General features: G+C 37.3%; 5 protein-coding genes across 8 annotated transcripts; all 5 read right to left on the reverse strand.

Moving 5' to 3' along the window:
• Positions 1-1001: 1001 nt before the first annotated feature.
• LOC111781913 (protein NUCLEAR FUSION DEFECTIVE 6, mitochondrial) lies at positions 1002-3308 on the reverse strand. Of its 4 annotated transcripts, none has more exons than XR_015414429.1 (3): positions 2925-3144; positions 2816-2838; positions 1002-1299 (listed from the first exon to the last, which is right to left on the reverse strand). XR_015414429.1 is itself a non-coding variant. In XM_023662647.2 (3 exons), exons 1-3 carry the CDS (start codon positions 3174-3176, stop codon positions 1292-1294), a joined length of 300 nt encoding a protein of 99 aa, XP_023518415.2. In that variant the 5' UTR covers positions 3177-3288; the 3' UTR covers positions 1002-1291. The 4 variants fall into 4 exon arrangements, 2 of the variants coding, with proteins under 2 accessions (XP_023518415.2, XP_023518414.2); XM_023662647.2 differs by having other exon boundaries at positions 2816-2937; positions 3007-3288; XM_023662646.2 differs by lacking the exon at positions 1002-1299 and adding an exon at positions 1877-2254 and having other exon boundaries at positions 2816-2937; positions 3007-3308.
• A 137-nt stretch (positions 3309-3445) lies between these two features.
• On the reverse strand, positions 3446-4598 carry LOC111781162 (uncharacterized). Its single transcript, XM_023661615.2, has 3 exons — positions 4388-4598; positions 4153-4314; positions 3446-4009 (listed from the first exon to the last, which is right to left on the reverse strand). Exons 1-3 carry the CDS (start codon positions 4559-4561, stop codon positions 3770-3772), a joined length of 576 nt encoding a protein of 191 aa, XP_023517383.2. The 5' UTR covers positions 4562-4598; the 3' UTR covers positions 3446-3769.
• Positions 4599-5951: 1353 nt separating this feature from the next.
• On the reverse strand, positions 5952-7031 carry LOC111781558 (uncharacterized). Its single transcript, XM_023662225.2, has one exon. The coding sequence runs from the start codon at positions 6993-6995 to the stop codon at positions 6147-6149; it is 849 nt and encodes a 282-aa protein (XP_023517993.2). The 5' UTR covers positions 6996-7031; the 3' UTR covers positions 5952-6146.
• Positions 7032-9141: 2110 nt separating this feature from the next.
• On the reverse strand, positions 9142-9822 carry LOC111781559 (uncharacterized). Its single transcript, XM_023662226.2, has one exon. The coding sequence runs from the start codon at positions 9611-9613 to the stop codon at positions 9149-9151; it is 465 nt and encodes a 154-aa protein (XP_023517994.1). The 5' UTR covers positions 9614-9822; the 3' UTR covers positions 9142-9148.
• A 152-nt stretch (positions 9823-9974) lies between these two features.
• On the reverse strand, positions 9975-22401 carry LOC111781556 (homeobox-DDT domain protein RLT1). Its single transcript, XM_023662221.2, has 18 exons — positions 21788-22401; positions 21235-21681; positions 19441-19514; positions 18148-18519; positions 17945-18034; positions 17633-17797; positions 17311-17533; positions 16730-16830; positions 16054-16140; positions 15817-15969; positions 15572-15724; positions 14972-15181; positions 14211-14879; positions 13605-14126; positions 12326-12958; positions 12105-12206; positions 11280-11543; positions 9975-11135 (listed from the first exon to the last, which is right to left on the reverse strand). The coding sequence occupies exons 1-18, from the start codon at positions 21933-21935 to the stop codon at positions 10347-10349; spliced, it is 5202 nt and encodes a 1733-aa protein (XP_023517989.2). The 5' UTR covers positions 21936-22401; the 3' UTR covers positions 9975-10346.
• Between the last annotated feature and the right edge of the window lie 6 nt (positions 22402-22407).

Here is a 22407-nt window from a genome sequence, read left to right on the forward strand (position 1 = left end):
TATTGTGTTAACCTGTTATATGTAGATATAACAGCATGGTTTCTATGAGAACAATTTAGTAGATATTGTGTTAGCCTGTTATTTTCTATGAGAGCAATGTTATTTTCTATGTGAGCAACTTAGTAGATATTGTGTTAACCTGTTATATGTAGATATAATAGCATGGTTTTTATGAGAACAATTTAGTAAATATTGTGTTAGCCTGTTATTTTCTATGAGAGCAACTTAGTAGATATTGTGTTAACCTGTTATATGTAGATATAATAGCATGGTTTCTATGAGAACAATTTAGTAAATATTGTGTTAGCCTGTTATTTTCTATGAGAGCAACTTAGTAGATATTGTGTTAACCTGTTATATGTAGATATAACAACATGGTTTCTATGAGAACAATTTAGTAGATATTGTGATCTGTTACAAGCCAGTAAATATTGTGTCAGCCAACAAGACTTGTAACAACTCAAACTCATCAACAAACACCAATATTGTTTGTTACTCTTATGGAGAAGGATTCCACAATCTCAATCAACACCAATATTGTTTGTTACTCTAATGAGGAAGGATTCCACAATCTCAATCCCGCTTAATATAAAATTAGATACTTATAAATTCACCTATATTAATTTTTTTAAAAAAAGTTGTAGATATTTTAGAAGTACAGGGGCTTGACGAAAGAAAGAGAAAAAAAGGCGTTTTTATCATTTTTTTTTAGAGAACTGAGTAAAGAAATTGAATCGTACTTCCTTAATTAAATAAAATTCAATTAATTTAGAAATTGCTTATCTTTCTCCAAGTGAGAGGTCCTCCGCTTTTAACCATTAAAAAATATTTTCCACGTTAAATCTTAGTCGACTTTTCTTTTTCATTGTTCTAAAAATTACGAACAATAATAATTTTTTTTGTTCCGAAAACAAAAAATCAAACTAAGCTGATTTCTATTTTTAGAATGATAAAAATAGATAATCATTAACAGTATTTACAATTTTCTATTTTTAGCTCTTAAATACTCAAAATAGAGTGCCACCAAAGTTACGTATCATCTTAATAAAAAAAAAAAAAATCTTACAGTTACTATAATCGATGAACTCATCTCAAATTACAGTAATCATCCACCTACAGTACAGCAAAAACGGGAAATGTAGATAGATTATAAACATTGTCTAAGAAACTGCACATCCAACTATTCTAAACTTCAATTTTTATACCTAAAACATCATGATGAACAAAATGTACATAGTTATCCTCCTGCTTGGAAATGAGTAAGTCGCTAAGTTCAGCAATGAGCAATCTCTCACGATCCTAGAGAAAGAAACATGTTGAATTAGATATACAAGGGGGAAAAAGATCGACGATGGATGCAAGGTTACATTGTTGAAATTGTATGAAACCTACTTTAGACAATGAGATTGAAGATGGGGATGGAACTAAAGGGAGGCTGGCAGCATTTCAATGAATATAAAGACCATCATGAAAAGTAATGGCCACAAGGTATCGGTCATAGGAACAGCTAAAGGCCCAATAAATTCATTTCTAAAAATGTAAACCCATTCTTTGATATAGTTCAAGATACCTGTAAACTAGCTACATGAAATTATGTTTCAAGAAGTTACCAGCTTAGGACCATCTATGTTTTACAAACCCGAAACCTATTCCCCTTTGAATTCTCCTAGCACTATGACTCATTTCAACTGCACTCTTTAATCTATTGGATCCATTTGTGCATGCCACATTAAAATTTCAATGTTGTGAACGTTTGTATCATACTTTATAATGATTCTTTTAGTTATAGGAGGAAGACTTGGATGCTAACCTAGAATTGATTACCTTAGGTAAGTCCTGCTCAATAGCAGCATTCATCATTCAAGAATCAACAACATAAACACAAATGTAGCAGTTTCACTTTTCAGGGGTGACTATGATGTAATAACACCATTTTATAGAAAGTTATAATGAATGGATATGAACTCATGTAAAGTCCCCAAAACTTCAAGAGAAAGAATATTCAGTAGGGACAACTCAAGGATGGTAACTGTCATCGGTAGTGAGAATTATAACAAAATTTTGCCTCACCAACATGAATATCAACCTACACAAACCCAGTTATGAGCTTGTTTCTTCCTACTTCTATAAAAGCTCAATGTCACTGAACTACTTGGGCATGAAAAACAAGCAATACATGACTTTATTTCAGCATATTGTCTTTAGAGGGCAAGTGCTTGAACCATCGACATTCATCATACATCATCAATGCAATCTGAGTGGTAGAAGAAATCAATAGCATCTTGTCATGTTACTAAAATTAATGCCATCAATGAGCAAAGAAAAATAAATTCAGAGCTAACTTGACCTACAAAGCTATTCTCATTATTATGGTATAATATTAATTCAACATCCTGAATAAACAATCAAGATTGAGCCCTTTAAACTATGTTGGTTAAAAATCCAGACAATGACTAGACGGTAATACCAAAGAAGAAAAGCTTAACATATACCAAGAGAGTAAAAGATGGGCCGATGAAAATGTGAACAATAAATTCACAGCCGGACGAACAAAAATGTTCTTTCAAAATTTCAATGAACACCAAAAACGCAACCGCACTTTTTAATGCACCTAAATATAACCCCAACACACAGAGAACCATAAGAACCAACTAACTTATTATCCATTAACGGGACGTAAACTCACCAACACACATAGCTAAAGCCAAGTAGCACAAGAAGGAACACTCGATCAATAAAATAAAAAATATAAAAAAAAAGAAAAAGCAATCAGGTATTTACATAGAAAGTTTAGGCTATAAAATCTAGGAAATACCTTCAGGGGTCCAACCGTAGCTCCTACAAGAGATGCAAAGCATAGACGTAAACAATGCAGAGGCAGTAGCAGAGTAGTAAGGAAGCAACGATTCCACACAGCAACTCACCTCAACAGGAAACCTTCGCAACACAAAGTCATCAGACGCATAACAAAATCGAAATAGCAGAGAAGTTCCAGCGAAATTTTACCTCGAAATGCGATGGGATTGGGAGAGTGGGCTCTGCTTGCCCTTGGGGATGCCAAACGGAGATCGTAGTGATTTCAATTTGGCACCGCTGGTAAGTCTGCCGGAGATGGTGGTTCGGGCTACGATAGATCCGAGGGCTGACCTAGCAGCCATGGCAGCGGCGGAGGACATGGTTCCTGGTTTAGCAAAGGAATTCTGAAAGCTCTTTGTTGGGGGTTTTCTGGAGGTTTAAGGCGTCATGCGTTTTGTACTCGTGTGTAAGCGCCTGTACCGTACGTACAGATATTTGGATGCCGAGGTATATAATTACTATTAAACCCTTGGATTAATTAACCCTTCAATCATTTTTATTTCTATAATTTTTATTTTCAATTGTTCTTTACTATTGCTGTAATATTATGAAATTGATTAAATAATAATTATAAATTTGACATAAAAAATAAAAAATCATAAACATATTTTCAAATTGTATTTAATTAAATTTAATCTTTATTCTTGACATTAAATCCAGATTCTTTTGGATTAAATCTGGGTATCTGGTTTCTGTTTGTTTCTCTGGAAAGTGATCGGGAAAAGGAAAGCTTAAACGCTTTTCAATTTTGATTCAGATTCTTCGGATAAATTGAATTCAGAAGCAAGCAACGAAGTTCCAGATTTCCGATAACCACGTCTTCCATCAACAATGTTCCAAAACTTGCAAAGAAAAATAACTGAAGCAATTTGTAATTACGTTCGCCCAATTTCACTTCATCTCGTTTCCTTCTTCAACTTCTCGAATTTCTTCGACTTCTGATCATCTTCAACATGATACCGATCAGAATCGGAATGCAGATTCGGCCTGATATTTCAGCGCTCTTCGTTTTCCTCGTATCTAAGCTTGCGGAATTTACCGATACACACGCATTCTCGTCCGTCGGGAGGTACAACCACGTCTTGTCGCCCGGCCTTATTCCGATGAGCCGGCCGAGAGACACGCTGTGGTCTTGGAAGAACGAAGCCGTGGACTGTCAACATCAGGAAGAGAAGAAACCAAACAGAGGTAAATGTCAAAGATAAATTAATTTAACGAAGTTTGTTTGGCTGCAATCATGGAAAGTTCATCGACTCTAATTTGCAAAAATGAAATGCAGATCACAAGTTTCCGAACCATGGTGTCGAGTTCAGAGGAAGACAAAGAGGAGAAACTCCTTGAAGGAATGTGCGAAGTAGGGAAGGGATCCGTGGGCGGTAACCTCTGTGAGTCTGCCATTCGAACTCTGGTGTTCATAACCTCGAGTCCCAGTGGCCAACCATTGAGGATGTCTTGATCCTACAAAATTAGCATCAAAATCAAAACCAAAAGCCAAGCTAAAGAAGCAATGTTAGTGGTTCAGTCGGTTAACCTCTGAAACCATGGGTTTCGTCTCTGGAAATCGGAACGCAAAAGGAAGATGTAGGAAATGAATTGGGGGATTTGCAGAGGTGTTTAGGGTTTTATATGAATTGGCGGATTCGAATCTGAAGGAAAAGGTGATAATTACGAGGGGCTTCTGCAGATTCAAGAAGGGGTTAGCCATTTGGCGAAGAAAAATGGGTTAGTTTCTTCTCGGTCACACATCACAATCAGGCTTCATTTCGGTACCAAAGTTCACATAATCTTCGTATATGCCAATGGGTATGCCTATCTCTCTCTCTCTCTCTCACATTTATTCTATTGCGTCTAAAAGGCCACAAACACACACAAATAGTAAATGCACCTGAACAAGTAGTTCTTCATTCATGCCTTCAATAATTATTCTGTTTTTTTCTTTTTCTTTTTTTATTATTATTAAAGTTTAAAAATAGATTATGTTTGAAAAATCAATTTGGTTACGGTAATATTGAATGAATCACGGACATTTTTGACATTTTTCCAAGGAAATTCCTAAAGTGGAAATTCAAAGCATATTATAAATATAAATTGATTCATCTACTTTAGTAGGGGAAATTAATGAAATTAAGACATGGCATTGACCGGAGACTCCAATCTATATAATAACGTCAACATCTAATTTGCTTGAAGCATAGGGTGGAGGGTAGGGGTGGTAAATGATTGGCTAATTCTATAATTATTTTGTTGCTCATCACTTTCACATTGCCTGCCACGTGGGACTTCCTCATAAATTAGTTTGTTAGGCTTACAACATTTTGGGCCCAGTGTCTTTTGGGCTGTTTCCAGCCCATTTCATTTGAGAGTATGGGCCTTTAGTATTGGGCCACACATCACCTACGCTCTATTAGGATAGTGATCAAGGACATGTTTGGTAATTCACTTTATAGTTTCCAAAAAGAGCCCATAATGGACCACCGCCGTACCTGTCCGGCGGTCCCACTGAAGTTATCACTCACCTTCCGCCACCATGTTCTCCAAATTGGGGAAATAAAACCCAGCCCCATTTAATGGGGTCTTGGTGAATTTTCATCTCCCTCGAAGCCGAAAGGATTCACAGAAAGACAAGATGATTTGGTCTGATCTGATCTGTCATGGTTGTTACCATTCCTTGTGCGGATACAAACAGTTTTTAAAAAAAAGACGAAAATGGAGTCACGGATATCGTCTCCTTATCTACTTATTTATGGCACTCCTTAATTCTGAGTAGGTGTTTGTAGAGCAATATGGGCCACCAAACCCATATCAAGTTTTCTTGTAAATACTTTGCAATTTTGGCCTCATGCATTCATTGCATCATATGACTCGAGTAAATAACTCCTTCCCAAAGTATCTGTTTCTAGTTTAAATTTATATAATCTCGTTAGGAATCACGACTCTCCACATATGATATTGTCTATTTTGAGCATAAGTTCGAGTGGTTTTGCTTTTGACTTCCCTAAAAGGTTTAATATTCCTCACTTGTAAACTCATTATCAAAATTAACCAACGTGAGACTTATTCTCAATAATTCTCAACAAACCTTAGCAGCATTGATATAATGGAAATGAAAACATTTGTATATCATATATATATATTTCTTGCAGACCCAGAAAACAAAAGATGAAGAAGCTACCACATTTATATATGATCTTTGCTGGAGAACGAAACAGAATTAAATATGAAGTCAGGACATACATTCCCATGCACAAGTAAATATATAATTTTGATAATTTAGTAGTGGTGACGGACATTTATGGCACGAACTCATCGGATTCCTCTTGGAATTCTGTCTCATCATTCTGATACCTTCCCATGGAATTACCGTATTCGTACGTGTTGTAGTTGTTGTTGTTTCTGAAATTATTACTGCTCGCCCTGCTTTGATGCTGAGGCTCCCTGTTGAGGTCATAAAAGTACTTTCCGTTCTCCATGAATCTCGTGTCGCTCATCCCTTGTCGAGCTATGTTATTCTCATTGTCGTTGCGGTTGTTGACGTAGAAATTGTTGTTGTTGTTGTCGTCGTTGTATTTTTCCTCGTCGTATGAAGGAGTTGTTTTTGTTGTTGCATACTCGTTTCGAGATAGGCGGGTGTTTTGGAAGCTTTGTCGTCGGTTGTCGTAAAGATCCTTGTTGTAGTAAAACGAATTCTCGTACGGTTTTTTCCAGTTGCTGTTTTGGAAATTGTCGTTGTTGTAATTGTTGTTGTAGTTGTAGTACTCCTCTGACTCAGATTTGTAAGAAACGTCGTCGTTTCTTTTGTAGTTGTTCTCGCCGTCATCGTAGGTAGTGGTGGTAGTAAACGGTCGGCCGCCGGTTCTAGCGTTGGGATCGGAGAATTTAGCGTCGGAAGGAGAGAATTGGGCGGATTCGTGACCGTAGAGACCATAGCCGTTGTCTTGGGTTTGAGGGATAAAATTGGGGTCTTGATCTTGTGGGGTGGTGGTTTTTTCTGAGTTTGTTAAAGGGTCGACTTTGTTGGGGATTTGGGATTCGCCATTGTTGTTGGGTACTTTGCTGAAGAAGTTGCTTTCTCTGCCATGGATTTGAATGAAGAAAAGACTGAGAAGAAGAAGAGAAAGGAGCTTGGTTGAGGAAGCCATGAATGCCTCTGCCCTTGAAATGAAGAAGATAAGAGCTTCGGCTGTTGATGTTTGTATAGTGAAGGAGTGTTGGGATAGGCGACATTATTTTATAGGCCTCCTTTCCAAATATGTCTTTCACAGTTTCTACTCCTTAGGTCCATGTGGGTAGGGTCAAATTTCAAATAGGTTACATTTAAGTCCAATTAGCTTTAATTTTGGATCAAAATGTTTGAGATTCCAATTGTAATTTTTTTTTTCTTTTTACAAATATTCTTTGATTAATAATCAAGGAAAGATTGATTTCCCAATCTAATTGATTGAGTTATGCCTTGTAAGACACTTTAGAACAAAATGAAATCAACTTTGATTAAATAATTAAACAAAGAGGAAACAAAATTATTAAACCGCGGGGTAATTTCTTTTTTGCTACGCTTTGAAAGCAAAAGTTCAAATGAATAATTAGAGGGAAGAAAGAACATTAGACTTTTGTGTATCACATTTAATGTATATTTTAAATGTTGATGGGAAAAATAATTTGTATAGGCTTCTGTAGAGGGTAGCTGAAAATCAAATAAAGTGGGTACTTAGGTGAAGCAATTGATGGTGGGTGTTGAAAATATGTTAGAATTTGAATAATGGAGCTATAACTAAAAAAGCATTGATTTTTGTGCCACAACTACCATTAACTGTACCTAAAATTGAGGCGGGTACGTGGTAGATTAAATTTTGACCATTTCATCTATCGTCAAATTTGAATAGAACTCATTAAGTGTCGAGATAGATATAAAAATGTTAAGGATAGAAACTGTGTATAGATTTGAATGTTGGGAATGTGGGAGTGGGCGGGACAAAGGAAAAGAATGGCATTTAGTGGAAGGATCATGTGGGATTTGAAGGCGTATTCAGAAGAGGAGGAGGATGGGTGGCCCTGTCATTTGTCAAACAGACTGTAGGCGTGGCCCGCATTGCCTTGCGCGACTGGCGTTGCATAATAGCCCCAAAACTCCCGCGGCCACCACCTAAAAAATTGACCTTTTCAACACCCACCACACGCATTTACATGCCATACCGCTCACTATGGTCGCTTCTCTTCACCATTTCAACGCTAATTTCTCAATATCTTTTTAAATCTAAGTTTCATTCTCAACAAATTTTGTGACTTTGTATTTTTCTTTCCACCTTCTCCTCCAATTATGCCTATGATTGTTTAATATTAATAAAACACATGGTGGGCTACATTCTCCTAGTTTCTCTACTTTTTTTTTTAGCTTGGCCGCATATTAAGATGTAGTCATTAGTCCAAGTTATGAACTACAAAAACTTGTAATAGTAGAAAAAATTTGTTACGGTAGGCTTGAGCTATTACAAATTGTATCAAATCATGACACCATGCAGTGTTGCATTCTTTATGTGAAAACGTCTCCCTAACAAATACGTTTATATTGAGTTCATCGCCCATTTTTATAAAGGTGTGGAGAAACCTAAGTTAGTATAACATAATTATATAATAACTAGTTTATTACAGCTATTAATCTCAGGCTGCGTGATTAACGGAGAGTGATTTTATTCAGCAATTTTTTTTTATAATAAAAATGATGTTGTTTGGAAATTAATAGACATTAAATAATATGTAATGTTTGATATGGGAGCGTTTCTTGTTGGGAAAATAAGGAATAAAGTGAAACAAGAAACTAAGGGTAAAGTTAGTAAGATAAAATAATATTTGAATAAACAATTAATTGAATTTATAGTATCACTATGCCCGCCCTTATACTTCCGCCATGGCAGCTCCAATTAAAAGCTTTTCTGTGTTTTTTGGCCCAATTATTTCTGTGCACACTTGCGATTATATACTGCCGAGAAAGTGAGACCAAATTTCTACGGAATTCATTTTGTTGTCTTCTCCGATTATTGTTTCTGTTCTTCCACATTTCTCAGCCTCAATTACTTTCCACCCACTCGCATTAATGGAATATACTTTATTTTCACTCATTTGATATCTGGTTTCCTCCATCGCTTTCATAACCACTATTTACTCTACTCTACCTTCACCCATTAATGAGTTCTTCCCAAATTTGAAATCTGAACCCGACCCAGAAGAGCCGATCAATCGAAACAAGTGCCCACAATAATGGATTTAGAGCAGAATTTCTGAGTTGTACAATAATTTATCAATCAGTGGAAGATAATGGATTCCATAGCAGAAGGGAAAACAACAACATATTGGGAATTATAATTGGGATTAAGGGATGAACGTCGCTACCCAGACGCTTTCTTCTGAGCCTCATTCTCACGTAGGTTCTCCTCTGTTCATCGCCCCACTGAGCGGGATTGACGCCTTTAGCGAGAATCGATGGCGGAGGGTGTTGAAAAGGGCATTTGGATCGCCAGGAGGTTTTAGGTAGGCCGAATCGGGAGAGTCTTTTGAGGAAGAGAGAGAAACCCCATTGAAGGTGAAGAGAGAGAAAGGGGAAAATTGAAGGTTTAGGGCAGAGGAGAGGGGGGTAATCCCAATTGAGGTAACAGGGGATTTTGGTAGCGACGAAATATTGAGAAGCGAGCGGCGGCGCAGTGGTGGGGCAGAGCAGAATGTGGGTCAGGACTTGAAGCTTTTGTGGCCATGGCGATTCTTCCATTTGAAAAGGATTAGAGATGGAGAAATCGTCGACAAAAGTGGAGACGGGAGAGATCGAACACAGGAGAATTGGGTGTTGGGCTAATGGCTTAGCTTCGATCGATTAGCTTTGCTTCCCAAGAGTGGCCAAATCAATCATCTAATTCCACCTGGAAGTTTCCAGTCTTCTTGTTCTTCCCGACCCATCCCTGTCTGCCACTGTTCTATGCCCCAACAGCTCTCAGAACAACAGAGAAGGTTGAGAAACACATGGGTGAAGATTATTATAAGATTTTGCAGGTAAATAAGAGTGCCAAAGACGATGATTTGAAGAAGGCTTACACGAAACTTGCCATGAAATGGCATCCCGATAAGAATCCCAATAATAAAACAGGGAGAATACTTGTTAGTAATAAAACAGAGCCTTATAAAATTTCGACGATTCTACAATGTAAACAAGAGCTATATGGTTCTCCCCTTGTAGAACATCATGTATCAACAACTATTAACTTCACAATTTTTTGTTTTATTATCAAATAGTTACTCTAAGAGGAATGATACAACGCTTGATTTCCACCAATAAATTAGAGTAGGGATCCTGTAGGTAATGCCAGTCATGATGCCCGCCCCTCGAGGGGGTTCTAACACTACAATATATTTGGGGATACTGCTCTATTTTGTTTCCCCTGTACAAACTCAGCCGCTAGTGAAGGGTATTCAAAACTACGCAGCTTTTCTCAAGTGTCTCTCAGTATTTAATCACTATAATCGTCGGAAACAGGGGATTCTCTTCCACCGTTATTGCCTACTATCCTATTTGGTGAACAATCCGACTCCACGCTCGTATCATCATCTAACTCTTCCTCCCCAAAATCATTTCCACCCTCTTCAGTGCCATTGTAGTCCTCAGATAACTCCACATCCTCCTCATCACTAGCCACCCTTAAATCACCATTCCATCTGTTGGAGGTGCCATTGTCAATACCATACTCCCAACTCCCTTGCTCATATCCAACTTCCTGCGCATCCTCGTCTGAGTCCATTGGTTCTACGTTGTTTACATTCTCTTCATCCTCTACGTTCTCTTCATCTTCCATCACGTTCTCATCATCTTCCATATCCACGAACCTATCCATTTTTTCATCCTCCCATTCCCCAATATAGTCTTTTGGAGATTCATCTATATTCTGAGTACTACTACTAGGCACGAGCCCCAACAATCCTTCATCTGGAATGCTATTCTCAGCCCTTCGCTTCCTTACAGTACGGCGACCCCGTAACCCCAAAACCTGCATACCTTGTCCCAGTTCCCTCTGTTCTTCATTCATCTTCTCATTACTCTTCACATTTGGCCGGACATGGCTAGATTTGGAACCATTAACTTTTTTCTGCCACCTTTTATGACGTCCATAATCTCGACTCCTTCGACCACGTTTGTAGCTGTTCCTTAAACTTTTTGGATCAGCCAAGTTTTCTTGCTTCATTAGACCATCATAGTCCAGTTCGTTTTCATTCTTAATCTGGACAAATCTACTGGGAAAGTTCTGCAGAGAGACAAGTCATCAGTTTCGAAGGATGATAATACACTTTCCGCAACAAGGCACACAAAAAGAACATGTATCAACTTATTTCATGACAGATACTATAACGTCTGCAATAAGGAAGCAATAAGAGAAGAGATAACTTACTACATGTTCTCCGATTTCCTTATACTGGTCAGGCTCTGGTTTCTCACACCCGATATAATAAATTGATACATCTATCTCACAAAGCCTTAAAGCAACAGCTGCGCTAGTCCGTGGAATCCATGGTAATGTAAGAACAGACCCAACATCTGCTGCGTCACGTATAACATTCCTAGAGATAGAACATGAGCTCAGGTGTTCGTCTGTTGTAGTAAAGTCTGATTTTAGGAAGTCTCGCTTAATTACACTTTCAAACAGGGTCAAAATCTGTAAAATTCATCAAAATAAATGGTTAAAGCTTCATCCATTCGAAGAATAGTGAGAACAAAAAATCTAGAAACAATTAGCAGATTTGATATGAACAGATTCTGGATTCAAATACAGATACGAGATGAACAAATATTAGAACACAGCAGGGATGCATACCGCAATATACATATCAACTATGTAACTAGAAATTAAATATTAACTCCCAAGTTCACTGGCTAGGTATTACATGAGCATGCACATTCTTCTGCCAAACAGCACCAAATAATAAGAAGGCATGTGTAGTAATGAAGAATCAATCAACTACCGATTTCAAGCATCTAATTGATATCAGAAGGAAAACTTGGCAACGATAAAAACAAGTTCCTGCTAGTTCAAGCAAGTGTTATAACAAATAACTGTTGAGAGAAGTAGGCGAGGAAGACGGTTAGTAACCCAGATTTATGAGGACGAGGGTTTATGGATAAAACAGATAGCCAACAGTTTAAAAGATCCAGGGTTGGAGGTTTATAACAACTTTATATAAGCTCAGCACTTGAAAACTTGAAAACGTAGAAATACCTGTAGTAGCTCCTCAATAGTTGAAGATAATTTCATCCTGACACCCCAATCTTTCCTTTGTTCTGTCCAAAACAATTGAAAAGCTTCTGAAGGAACATGTACCTGTGAAAAAGAAACTCCTAATGTAGAGTTCAAGGCAGCTTAAAGTGCAGGCATGAGCCTCCAAATCTAAAAATGAAATAGGAATTCTGTTGAAAATGGTCTTAATGGTTATTGCTTACCTCAATGAAAGCTAAGAGGGCCTTGAGCAATCTACTTTTGAGGGGAAGAGATGCATCTAATGCATGTGTATCCCAACGGTAAGACTTCCTTTCCCTCGTACAGTGACATTCGTGTTCCAGAAAATTAGTATCGTTCTCACTAGTGCCATAAGTTTGATGGCATGAAGAGCAGTGAGAATGTTGAGAATCAAACAAGCACAGACAAGAATCGCAAATGTCCAACAGCGGCCTGCACCTTTTTTCTCCAAACTCCATGGCACATAATGTTGATGTGCTAAAGCACTCTCTTAACATCCACCTCTGCAAGTCTTGATACCTTCTAAATGCAGCCTTCTTTTCATTTTCATTTCTCCCGAGCTCAATTCTAAATGAAGATGATGTTATCGTTGTATCCAAATTTAAACCGCAAACAGTGCTGCTAGGACTGTTAAAACTGGCATTGCAATCAGGACTAGAGCTCGATTCATCGTTTTCATTTTTAGGAGTAATTTGACTTTGAACCATCACATTGACACACTGCAGATTCCTCCGAACATTTTCCTTAAATGATGTCTCTATCATTTGCAACATTATGCGTAGGTGTGATTCTCTAACCCCACGTGTGTCCAAAGCCATTGAAAGAGCATCAAAGCCCTACAAATAAGAGAGATCAATTAATTGCAAAGGTAAAAAAATGCAAGTCGGAATCTAGACACAAAGGATTGACCACCAAATTCAGCTGTTTGAGAGATGCAATAAGTTACATAAGCTATATGGATAAAAAGAATCTTATAAGAAAAGGTTCTAAAGCATATGCCAAACTACTACATAAAAATACAAAGAACCTTCTCTCAAAACCTGGTATACGGTACATCTACTGACAAATTTCAGAGTACCCCGACAATCAAAACTAGATGGCAAGATTTTATTTTTTTATTATTATTATTATTTTGGCATGGATTAATCTGATCTAATGACAAAAAAAAAAAAAAGAGAAGATAAAAGCACGTATGAAACAACTAATTGCTTTGAATACACTAATGCCTGATGTTTAACAATTTTAGTCCAACAGAAATTCCGCTATAGTACACAATATTCAACTGTGTAGAGAAAATCCTGATTCCGAGAGCTGAAATAATAAATGGAACAGAACATTCTAGGGAACTAAACTAACTAAATTCAATGAACCGACAGAGGGTATGCAATGTATGTCCACCTCTAAATAAAAATGGGAAGAAGATACTTTAAAAACAGGACCTCATATAAGATAAACTAAGCACCACAAAAACAAAATGTCTACCTCTTCAGAATCAATAAGCATCCATTTTCCATCATACATTTCTACAAAGATTCTCCCAGAACCAGGATCATTGCTTGAAGAAGATGCAACAAATTGCCAGTATCGATTACGCCTACGATCTCGACCTAGAGGCAAGGACCTGTAAGTGTACATTTCTTCTGCTCTGTGGGCAATATAAGATTTTAACTGTGAACGTGACCTCTTTGAAGCATGTCCACATTGTTGAGCCAAAAAGTTATCTGGGACTGGGAAAAAATCTGGCACTAAAGTAGCCCTCTCATTAGGCACACTACCGAGGTTTTCTGCAGTGCTAAGGGTTGTTTCATTGTTCTGATTGTCAGCAACAGGAAAAGGGCTTTGGCCATCCTCCATAGCGGAACCATTGAGTTCAGTTTCCACCTTGCTCACAATGTGCATTGGAAAATCTGATTTAGTAATGATATCTTCTTTCAGGCGAGATTTATCAATCTGAGCCTCTGCCAACATTTGCTTCTTAACAGCATTCGCGGCTTCCAAGCGATCCTATATAACCATTATTATTAAAATCAAAATCCTCCAATAAATATCATGAATAAATTCCATATACAAAACTAGACGTGACACTACCTCAAGAACAAGGCGAATTGAGTTTCCTTCATTTGCGATGCTGGTTAAGGCGATAAGGGCATTCAACCGCTCCTCAACACTAAGATCATGATATTCACCTTCTGTAAGTCCTTGAATCCATGATTCACCTTCCTTGCTCTCATCAATCTCCATATTTTCTTGATCAAGATCAGTAACAGTAGTCCCATCAACAGCAGCATGTTGCTCTGTAGGTATATTTAAATATTTTGTGTCCTTGGAGCCACTTAGGGGAGACGATGGTATATTTTTGGCAATCTCATTCTGTGGATTTCCATCAATATCATGACATGAGTTTTCATTCTCAACTCCCAGGTTAGCATCTCCTTTGCTAACATCTTCATTCACCAAAGATGTCGTCGCTACATCATCAACTTCAGGATCTTCATCAACATCATCACATTCAGATTCTTCGTCTCTTTCAACATCATCAGCATCTTCTCCAGCCAAAAACCCATTCTGGAATACCTGAATCTTCTTTCTGGCTACTGAAAGTAAGTCCTCGGCATCATCTGGATCCTTCCTATAGGGAGCTCGTACACGATATGTAGAAGGAGCTATTCTTTCAAAAAGCTTAGTATCCCTCGTCAAAGCAACAGAAATAGAAGCCTCTGGTGTTCTGCTTGTAGACAGATCTCTAAGTCCAGATCTCTATGCAATTGACTTATGCGTAAGTTTCTTATTAAAATTAGCAAGCTAAAAGCAGTATCAAAATTCTCAGTCAACAAAAATATTATGCTCACCTGTATCTTCTCTGCAAGTTCTAGTACTGTTAACCCCTGACTGCCTTCTAGTGAAAGGACATGGAAAGCAGCAAATTTGACAGTTCCAGGAGTGAGCCGATGCCTAGATCTTCGAGGAGCTAACAAACCCTTCTCTTGCATGATAGAAAATGCATTTTCAGCTGCTGAACCATTGCGAAGAGTAGAAACTACATCCTCACCACATTTAGCCTACAAATCAAGACAAATTCAATAAGAACATCGACAGTTTAAAAGTTACTAAGGAAGGTCCAAATTATTCAATAGAGACTGATTCAATACATATGAAAATTCATGCATGTACTAAAAGAAGGTCCAAATGTGGGAAGAGAGATATTTATGAACAGGTGTGGCCTTGGAATTCAGAACTTGTAGCATACGCAACAGATCTATCAAGATGTTTTAGTGCTAACAGTATAATTAAAAAGAAAAGCTCCTCCACTATTTACAGTAGCATCCCCCTACATGCTTGCTGACATTGCCACTTAAGGGCAATGAATTTCTGGCAATGAAGTACAAAAATTAGAGAGTTCTGTTACATAGAGAAATTGCTCATTGAAAAAGAATTAAAAAAAAATAGACCTCATCATTGCTACGCATTTCAGACCATGCCAAACTCCTCTTTAACTGAGGTCCAAATCCAGCTGATAATGCTAGTTGTCGAAATATTTCAGGCCATGTTAATGGGTTTAAATGTTTCTGCCAGTTGCAAATGTCAAACCCCCACGCATATGCCTGACAAAAAAAATAAATGTCAGACGGTTCTGATAAAACACAAAAGGAACCATCGTAAATATGCAAATTATTTGTATTATTCAAGTGATTACCCCTTCAACAATTTGTGGATGTCCACCTCCAGTGTTGGCAACACCATTCTGATTCATTCCCAATCCTGCAGAAGGTGTTCTTGCAACATCTTCAATATCTTTTACAATCAGTCTCAGAAGACAAATGTGAATCTCACCCAGTAATCTTGAATCCTAGGATTGAATTTAAGAAGTGCGTCAAAAAGAAGCAAACTTCGATTATTTTGTTGGGTAGAAAATGTCCTAATGAGAACTTACATAGTCATGAAGAGCTTGAACAAACTCATCAAGAGTAAAGGGCCATAGCTCCAGAACATCAGAAAATGTAATAAAAAATCTCCAGACCTGGAAAAAGAAATGCAATATATTTAGGTGTCCAATTTTCCTTTCAAAAAGATGTTACAGCATCCAGACTGGAAAAGTTTTTCCAATTGCCACTTTCCAGAACAAATGCTAATAAGATGAAGTAAAATGGATGCAAAATGAACTACAAGTTATATGAAGCACAGAACCAAAAAAACTTAAAGTGGTATCAGGGAATTGACAACATCTTGGAACTAACTGATATGTCAATGCACAATGTGTAATCAAATTACATCCTTGATCCATGACAAATTAATTAGGAATTAAATGAAGATATAAAACTCCAAAACTTTCTAAAGAACAAATTGTGACAACTTTACAATTATGTATTTTAAGAGAATATGGTAGAGCATTTAACAGTGATCATGCAACTCTTAAATTTAAGGCATGCATACAAGTGAATGACTCAGAAAATTCATATTCTAAAAAAATTGGAAGTGCATTTACAAAAGCAAAGATGTAGAAGTAACCTTCAACAGCTCAAAAATAAAAGTCATCATGAGGCAACAGAACTACCATAACTCTTAAAATGCTCGTTGAACTATACAAAGAAGGAGGCTTTGAGATCTACCATGAGAAGGTTACCAATGTTCTCCTCTGAATTGATCCAAGGCTGAATGCTGAAAGGTTTTTTCAATTGCACAGACTTGGGTGGAAATGCACCTAGATAATCTGAAAATAATATGAGCTGACTGTAAGATTCAGACAACTACAAAATAGTAATATCAATAATGATAATGATGATAATAACAACAATAATAAGATAACCAAAGCAAACAAGAACAGGAGTCCTAAAAGCATCTTATCATCAGAATAAAAACTGTTTGGTACAAAGGTAACAGGAGTAACCTGATTTGTCATTTTGATGAACTAATAGGTAGCGTAGTTTAAAAAATAAAAATAAATTGGGATTTGAATATATACTTTACTCATTTGGACATACAAAGAAATAGAGGGAATGGAATTGACATGAAGGATCTGTTCTTATTTTTTTACTTAATGAGTACTAAGTATTTGAACTAGCAAACAAGCATCGGCATTGAGCTCACAGGACTGACTACCAAGTACCACCTAATCTTACAATACTTGAAGTTAAAAAGCTCAAAGGATAGTAATATCTAAAATAGGTTGCAACTCGAAAACAATGCAAACCTCGGAAAGACTCGAGATTCTGCAAAGTGTCGTGATCAAGACTTAATATGGAGGATAATCCTTTGTTTGCAGCTGCTATTTCCATCAGTTCAAGCTGTTCATCCTCAATAAGTTCCATAGACTCACGAGCAATTCTACGTGCAGTAGCCTTCTCAATAGCAGCTTTGCGTCTCACTGCTTCCTTTTCCTTGCGAATAGCTTCTTTTTGCCTCCTCTTCTCAGCCTAAAGTTGAAGTAAATGATAGTGAGCAAGGATAACTTATTACCTATTATAGTAGTTTCCTTAAGAACCTAGAAGCCGAGGAGAACCCTTTTAACCTACCCTCAAATACTCCCTCTGCAGAAACTTTTCCCTCCGTTCAAGTTCACGTCTTTCCTCACGCTTCAACCTTTCTACTTCTCGCTGTTTTTCTCGCTGTAACCTCTCCTCTTCTTTCCTTCTTTCACGATCTTGCTTTTCCATTTCTTTCCTCATTCGCTCTTCACTCTGCCAGAAACAAAATTCATTGTTTTTCGAAGAGAAGTTTCTTTCAGTTTTTCTTAGTAAAGCAGCATACATATTGTAAACATAGTTTCTTTTATTTATAAAAGAAACCTAATAATTATTTAAAATAAATTAAACAACAAATTAAACCTTTTTCCTCAAATTGTCTTGTTTCTCAAGCTCTTTTCGCATTCTTATTTCATGGGCTTCAGCTTCTTTGTTCAGACGAGCTTCTTCACTCTACAGAAAGAAACAGTAAGAAATAAGATAATTCAAACTCTACAATCCCTCCACCCCCCACCCCCCCAAAAACAAGGAAGTATCCCAGCATCTTTTGAATGCTTGGGGAATACCTTGCGTTTTCTTTCCATCCTAATGATGACATCATTTGGGAAAACTTGCCCATCAGGTAACATATACGAATCTTCTTGTACAACCATTGGATTCCTGATACTTGCAGGAACAAATGTGTTATCATCGGCAGGAGATGGAACTGCAACTCCTTGCTGCTCCTGTTGAGACAGAAGACGAACCCTTGAGACCTGACCATGATAATTATGGCTCCTATTCAACTGTTCACGACCAAGCAAAAATGGAGTCCTGGCTGCTGAAACCTCGACTAATGATTCTGGATAATGTGATTGGGCAACTGGTCCATAAGCATCAGCTCTAATTCTAGACTGGTCTGGCATAAATGGATATTCCGGGAATGCCCTTGCAGTTGCCTGCACAAGAATTCAGTCCATTTCAACATGATAAACCAGAAGTAGATACACAAATAAAATCATTTCCAATTGTAACTATGTTAACTCAAGTTGTATAATATTCAATGATTATATTAACTCAATTAAACATCTGTATTTGATAATGATCAGGCTGGCATATAATCTTCATTAATTCTCTCTGCACCTTCTATAGTGATTTTTTGCACTAGTTGTTTGGAGGTGGTGTTTTACCTGCTGTTTATAAGGAAGAACCGACCCCACTGTTGGAAGAGCCCGATGGAGGACAACCTCTCTTGCTATCCATTGTAGATTGTTTAGCTTGATAATATTTAGGGGGTTGAGTTTTTTTTTTCAGGGATGTGTTGCCTACAACACTACCCTTTGGGTAAACGTTACCATGGAGTTTTGTAATAATCCCAGGTGAAATTAGAGCCCTTTCTAATCATTATTATCTTTGGTTTCCGTTGCCTGTATTTAAGCTCCTTTTGAGGTGGACTAATTGTATTTGCATGTGTAATTTTTTTCATTTTTCTTAACAAATATTATATATATAGATATAGATAGTTAGAGATATAGATGTATGTACATATACATACATGATAAAATTTTACTTAAAAAGGCTCACTATGGTAGCAATTAGGGGCAACATAGTACAACTTCAAAATGTGTTATAAACTATAAAGACATGCTGGAGCAACACTCTAGGGCATAAATGCGAGGGGAAAAAAAGTGAGGACCTTTGGTGAAGTGCCCAACAGAAAATTTTATAAATCAAAAAACATAACATCATGAATAATCGAAACAGAGAGAATAGAAAAATTATAAGGAAAGGTTTAGATCAGGATGAATCAGTATGTCACCATTGGGTAGAAATGCTAAAGTACAGTGAAACACCATATTCAATTAACAAAATAGACTAACTTTATTTGATTTTGCATCCCGCTGATCATATTTGTCCCCATACAAATGTCCAGATCGCTTCTGCTGTTCAGCCACTGTTTAATCACAAGTGACAGAATGTTCAGCACAATACTATTATCATCAAGAATACTGTTGTAATCTAGCATCAAGTCATAGTGTCATACTCAACAAGATAACAACATACTAGGAGAAAACCTGATCATAGTAGAGTACGACTAATGCAAACAAAATAGGTTTTTGAGATATATTTGAATAAATACAATAATCCAAGTAATTCTTTTCAAGCAGTTTTTATCCATTAAATAAACAATTTTATGGAAAAAATTTATCTTCAAATAAATCAAAACCACAAATCAACTTTACAGCATCAGATGGTAGGCAGAATTTATGCGAGTAAAAAACAAAATACTAAGCTCAATAAGAATGTCACTTGCATCACATTTGGACTAGAGAGAAGTGCTTTTAACTAGCTCAAAACACTTCTTAATTTTTTCTTATAGTTTTTGATAGGGACTAAGCAAACACCAAAAGCTTTCCTGTAGTGCCCCTCACACAAGAACAAAAAAGGGATGAAGCCACAACAAATGATTCCTATCTTAAAGAAAAAAAAAAAGAGAAGAAAAACGACCTATCTAACATAGAGAGACCGTTTGGGATACTACTTTTTCCAAGAGTTCCACTACGCACCACCTAAGAAGTCCCCCACCAGCAAGTCAATAACCATATGAACAAGTCACAATTACCTCATACCACAAGAACCAGGTTCTAAAGGAAAACACTGGAACCATTAAGCCAAGAAAGCAATGTTCTTTTTTATTGGGTTCCCAACAACAGACCTCTTAAGCTCACCCCTTTCGACACATCACTCCAATTGACCATATTATAAGGCTCTCCATCCTCGAACACTCCTATCCAATTAATAGTTCTCTTCAGGTAGCGATACTTTTTCCCTCAGGATACTATTGACAAGGAATGAAACTAAACCAATTTCAAGCAATCACCTACCCAAAAATGCCATTGTGTGCCCAAGACATCTTTCCAAAAGGACCTTGTTAAGAAATTCCTATTCCACATAATCATAGGTCTTTTAAATATAAATTATGGAAGTAGCCCACTCTTGTTTATAAGATCAACAATCCTCAATAGCCTTCTCAATAGTGAAACCTTGATCAAGAATGTATCTCCAATCCACAGAGGCAACTCGCACCACACCAACCTCAATATCTTGGCCACCTCGATAGAAACAAGCTTATCAAGGCCAGTAACTAAGCTAGTCAGCCTAGAATCCTTCCAATAAGATGTCTCAGACTTCTTTGCAGAGGGGAAATAAAGGTTTCATTCATAAATGAATCAACGAGGACCCTTTCATAAAATGCTTGGAGAACTTGAAGCAAATCCTTGATCAAGACCTCCTAATTACAACTCAAACTTCGAATTCTAGTGCTTCATCGCCATTGCTTATCAAGCTGATACTTGACTAACAAAAACATCGGAGGGGCTACGTTAATGGAAGATCAGCTAAACGTACTGCAATATCATAGCTAATACTTAAATACATCCTAAGTAGGATTAAAAACAATTAAACCAATACTAAAAATCTAGACTGAAACAAGAAAATAAAACGTGTGCTTCTTCTCTTGGTCCTCATTGTGCACTCCGATCCATGATTGATGCAAATTGAAGTTCTGTAAGTAACTCCTCCTCTTTATTCATATGAATGATTTAACGTCCATCTACATGCAGTCGGAAAAGAAGAATGGTTTAATAAGAATAAAATAATAATATCAGCAATACCTAGAGGTGCTCCGAAAGCATCAGGTGGTAATGAATCAAATTCAATCCCAATAATAGGTCCGTCCTCCCTCAATGGCTCGCCTAACTGCGACTCCACACAAGCAATGGCTCTAAGTTCCATAATGGACCTTGAAGGTTCGTAATACCTTCTCGTCATCAGCATATCGTCTCCACCACTTCCAGACGCCACATTATGCAGCCCAACATCTCCGAATGGACTTGAACCCGAGCCCGACCCTGAAGCGTAATCACTACCCGGCTCGGCTACCACTCTCAATTCGTCAATGGGAGAATCAGGCAACGCCGGTACCACATTTCGTGGTTTCTTCGCCGGTTCCTTCTTGTCTTTCAACCTCCTGTGACAAAACCACATCTGCAATTGCCGATCGGTGAGCCCCAATTTCTCCGACAGTTCAGCCCTCGTCGACTCTGATGGATATGTCTCCACTGATCAAATCAACGAAACACAACAAAATCAAAACGCGAGAAGGCAAAATAATAATAATTATAAAAAAAAAATAGAAAAAAGAAGAGGAAAGGTTTGTGAACGAACAAGCAAAGGCCTTCTCGAGGGTTTCCAGCTGAAATGGAGTCTTCATCTGGCGCTTGGGCCTGCTCAGACCCTCACTTGAGTTACTAATTTTGTTAATATTATCATTATTCAGGTTGTGATTTCCGCCGTCGGAAGCAGCAGCTTCCATCGAATTAGAAGGTGAAGATCGGAGAAAAGAATAGAAGAAAACACAGAAGAACACCCAAACCCTAGAATCAAAACCCAAAAACCAAAAACCAAAAACACTCTTCCAATACAAAATTGAAAAGCCCACAGCAACGGAACTTCGAATTTGCGTTTCCCTCACTTAACCTAAATACCGTAATAGTCAAGGAACAGAAAAGCAGTATAGAAGAATTATCATCATCGAATAACAACAACAATAACAATTCCAATAAAAGAATAATAAACGATTAGAAAAGAAGAAGAAGTTATAGGAAAAGGCGAATTCAGGATCAATTAACCAACACTCTTCTCTCACTCTAATCCAACCTTCCATAATTCTCCTTACTTTCTTTAATTCCTTAATTTAAAAAAAAAAACGCTTTTTAATGAATCAAAGTCGAGCAACACTTTTCTTTTTTCTTTTTTAATTTACCACCACCCCCATCTCCCTTCCC

The sequence above is a fragment of the Cucurbita pepo genome, chromosome 19, assembly GCF_057944985.1.
Source record: "Cucurbita pepo subsp. pepo isolate OVF chromosome 19, ASM5794498v1, whole genome shotgun sequence".
Lineage (NCBI taxonomy): Eukaryota > Viridiplantae > Streptophyta > Magnoliopsida > Cucurbitales > Cucurbitaceae > Cucurbita > Cucurbita pepo.

Coding starts and splice junctions, on each gene's coding strand:
- LOC111781913 (XM_023662646.2), bottom strand. CDS start 3,176: ATGTCCTCCGCCGCTGCCATGGCTGCTAGGTCAGCCCTCGGATCTATC. Junction 2,938..3,006: donor CAATCCCATCGCATTTCGAG/GTAAAATTTCGC, acceptor TGTGTTGCGAAG/GTTTCCTGTTGAGGTGAGTT. Junction 2,255..2,815: donor CTACGGTTGGACCCCTGAAG/GTATTTCCTAGA, acceptor TCTACCACTCAG/ATTGCATTGATGATGTATGA.
- LOC111781162 (XM_023661615.2), bottom strand. CDS start 4,561: ATGGCTAACCCCTTCTTGAATCTGCAGAAGCCCCTCGTAATTATCACC. Junction 4,315..4,387: donor CGAAACCCATGGTTTCAGAG/GTTAACCGACTG, acceptor CTAATTTTGTAG/GATCAAGACATCCTCAATGG. Junction 4,010..4,152: donor CCTCTGAACTCGACACCATG/GTTCGGAAACTT, acceptor TGATGTTGACAG/TCCACGGCTTCGTTCTTCCA.
- LOC111781558 (XM_023662225.2), bottom strand. CDS start 6,995: ATGGCTTCCTCAACCAAGCTCCTTTCTCTTCTTCTTCTCAGTCTTTTC.
- LOC111781559 (XM_023662226.2), bottom strand. CDS start 9,613: ATGGAAGAATCGCCATGGCCACAAAAGCTTCAAGTCCTGACCCACATT.
- LOC111781556 (XM_023662221.2), bottom strand. CDS start 21,935: ATGGAAGCTGCTGCTTCCGACGGCGGAAATCACAACCTGAATAATGAT. Junction 18,035..18,147: donor GGATGGAAAGAAAACGCAAG/GTATTCCCCAAG, acceptor TTCTTTCTGTAG/AGTGAAGAAGCTCGTCTGAA. Junction 17,534..17,632: donor TGCAGAGGGAGTATTTGAGG/GTAGGTTAAAAG, acceptor CTTCAACTTTAG/GCTGAGAAGAGGAGGCAAAA.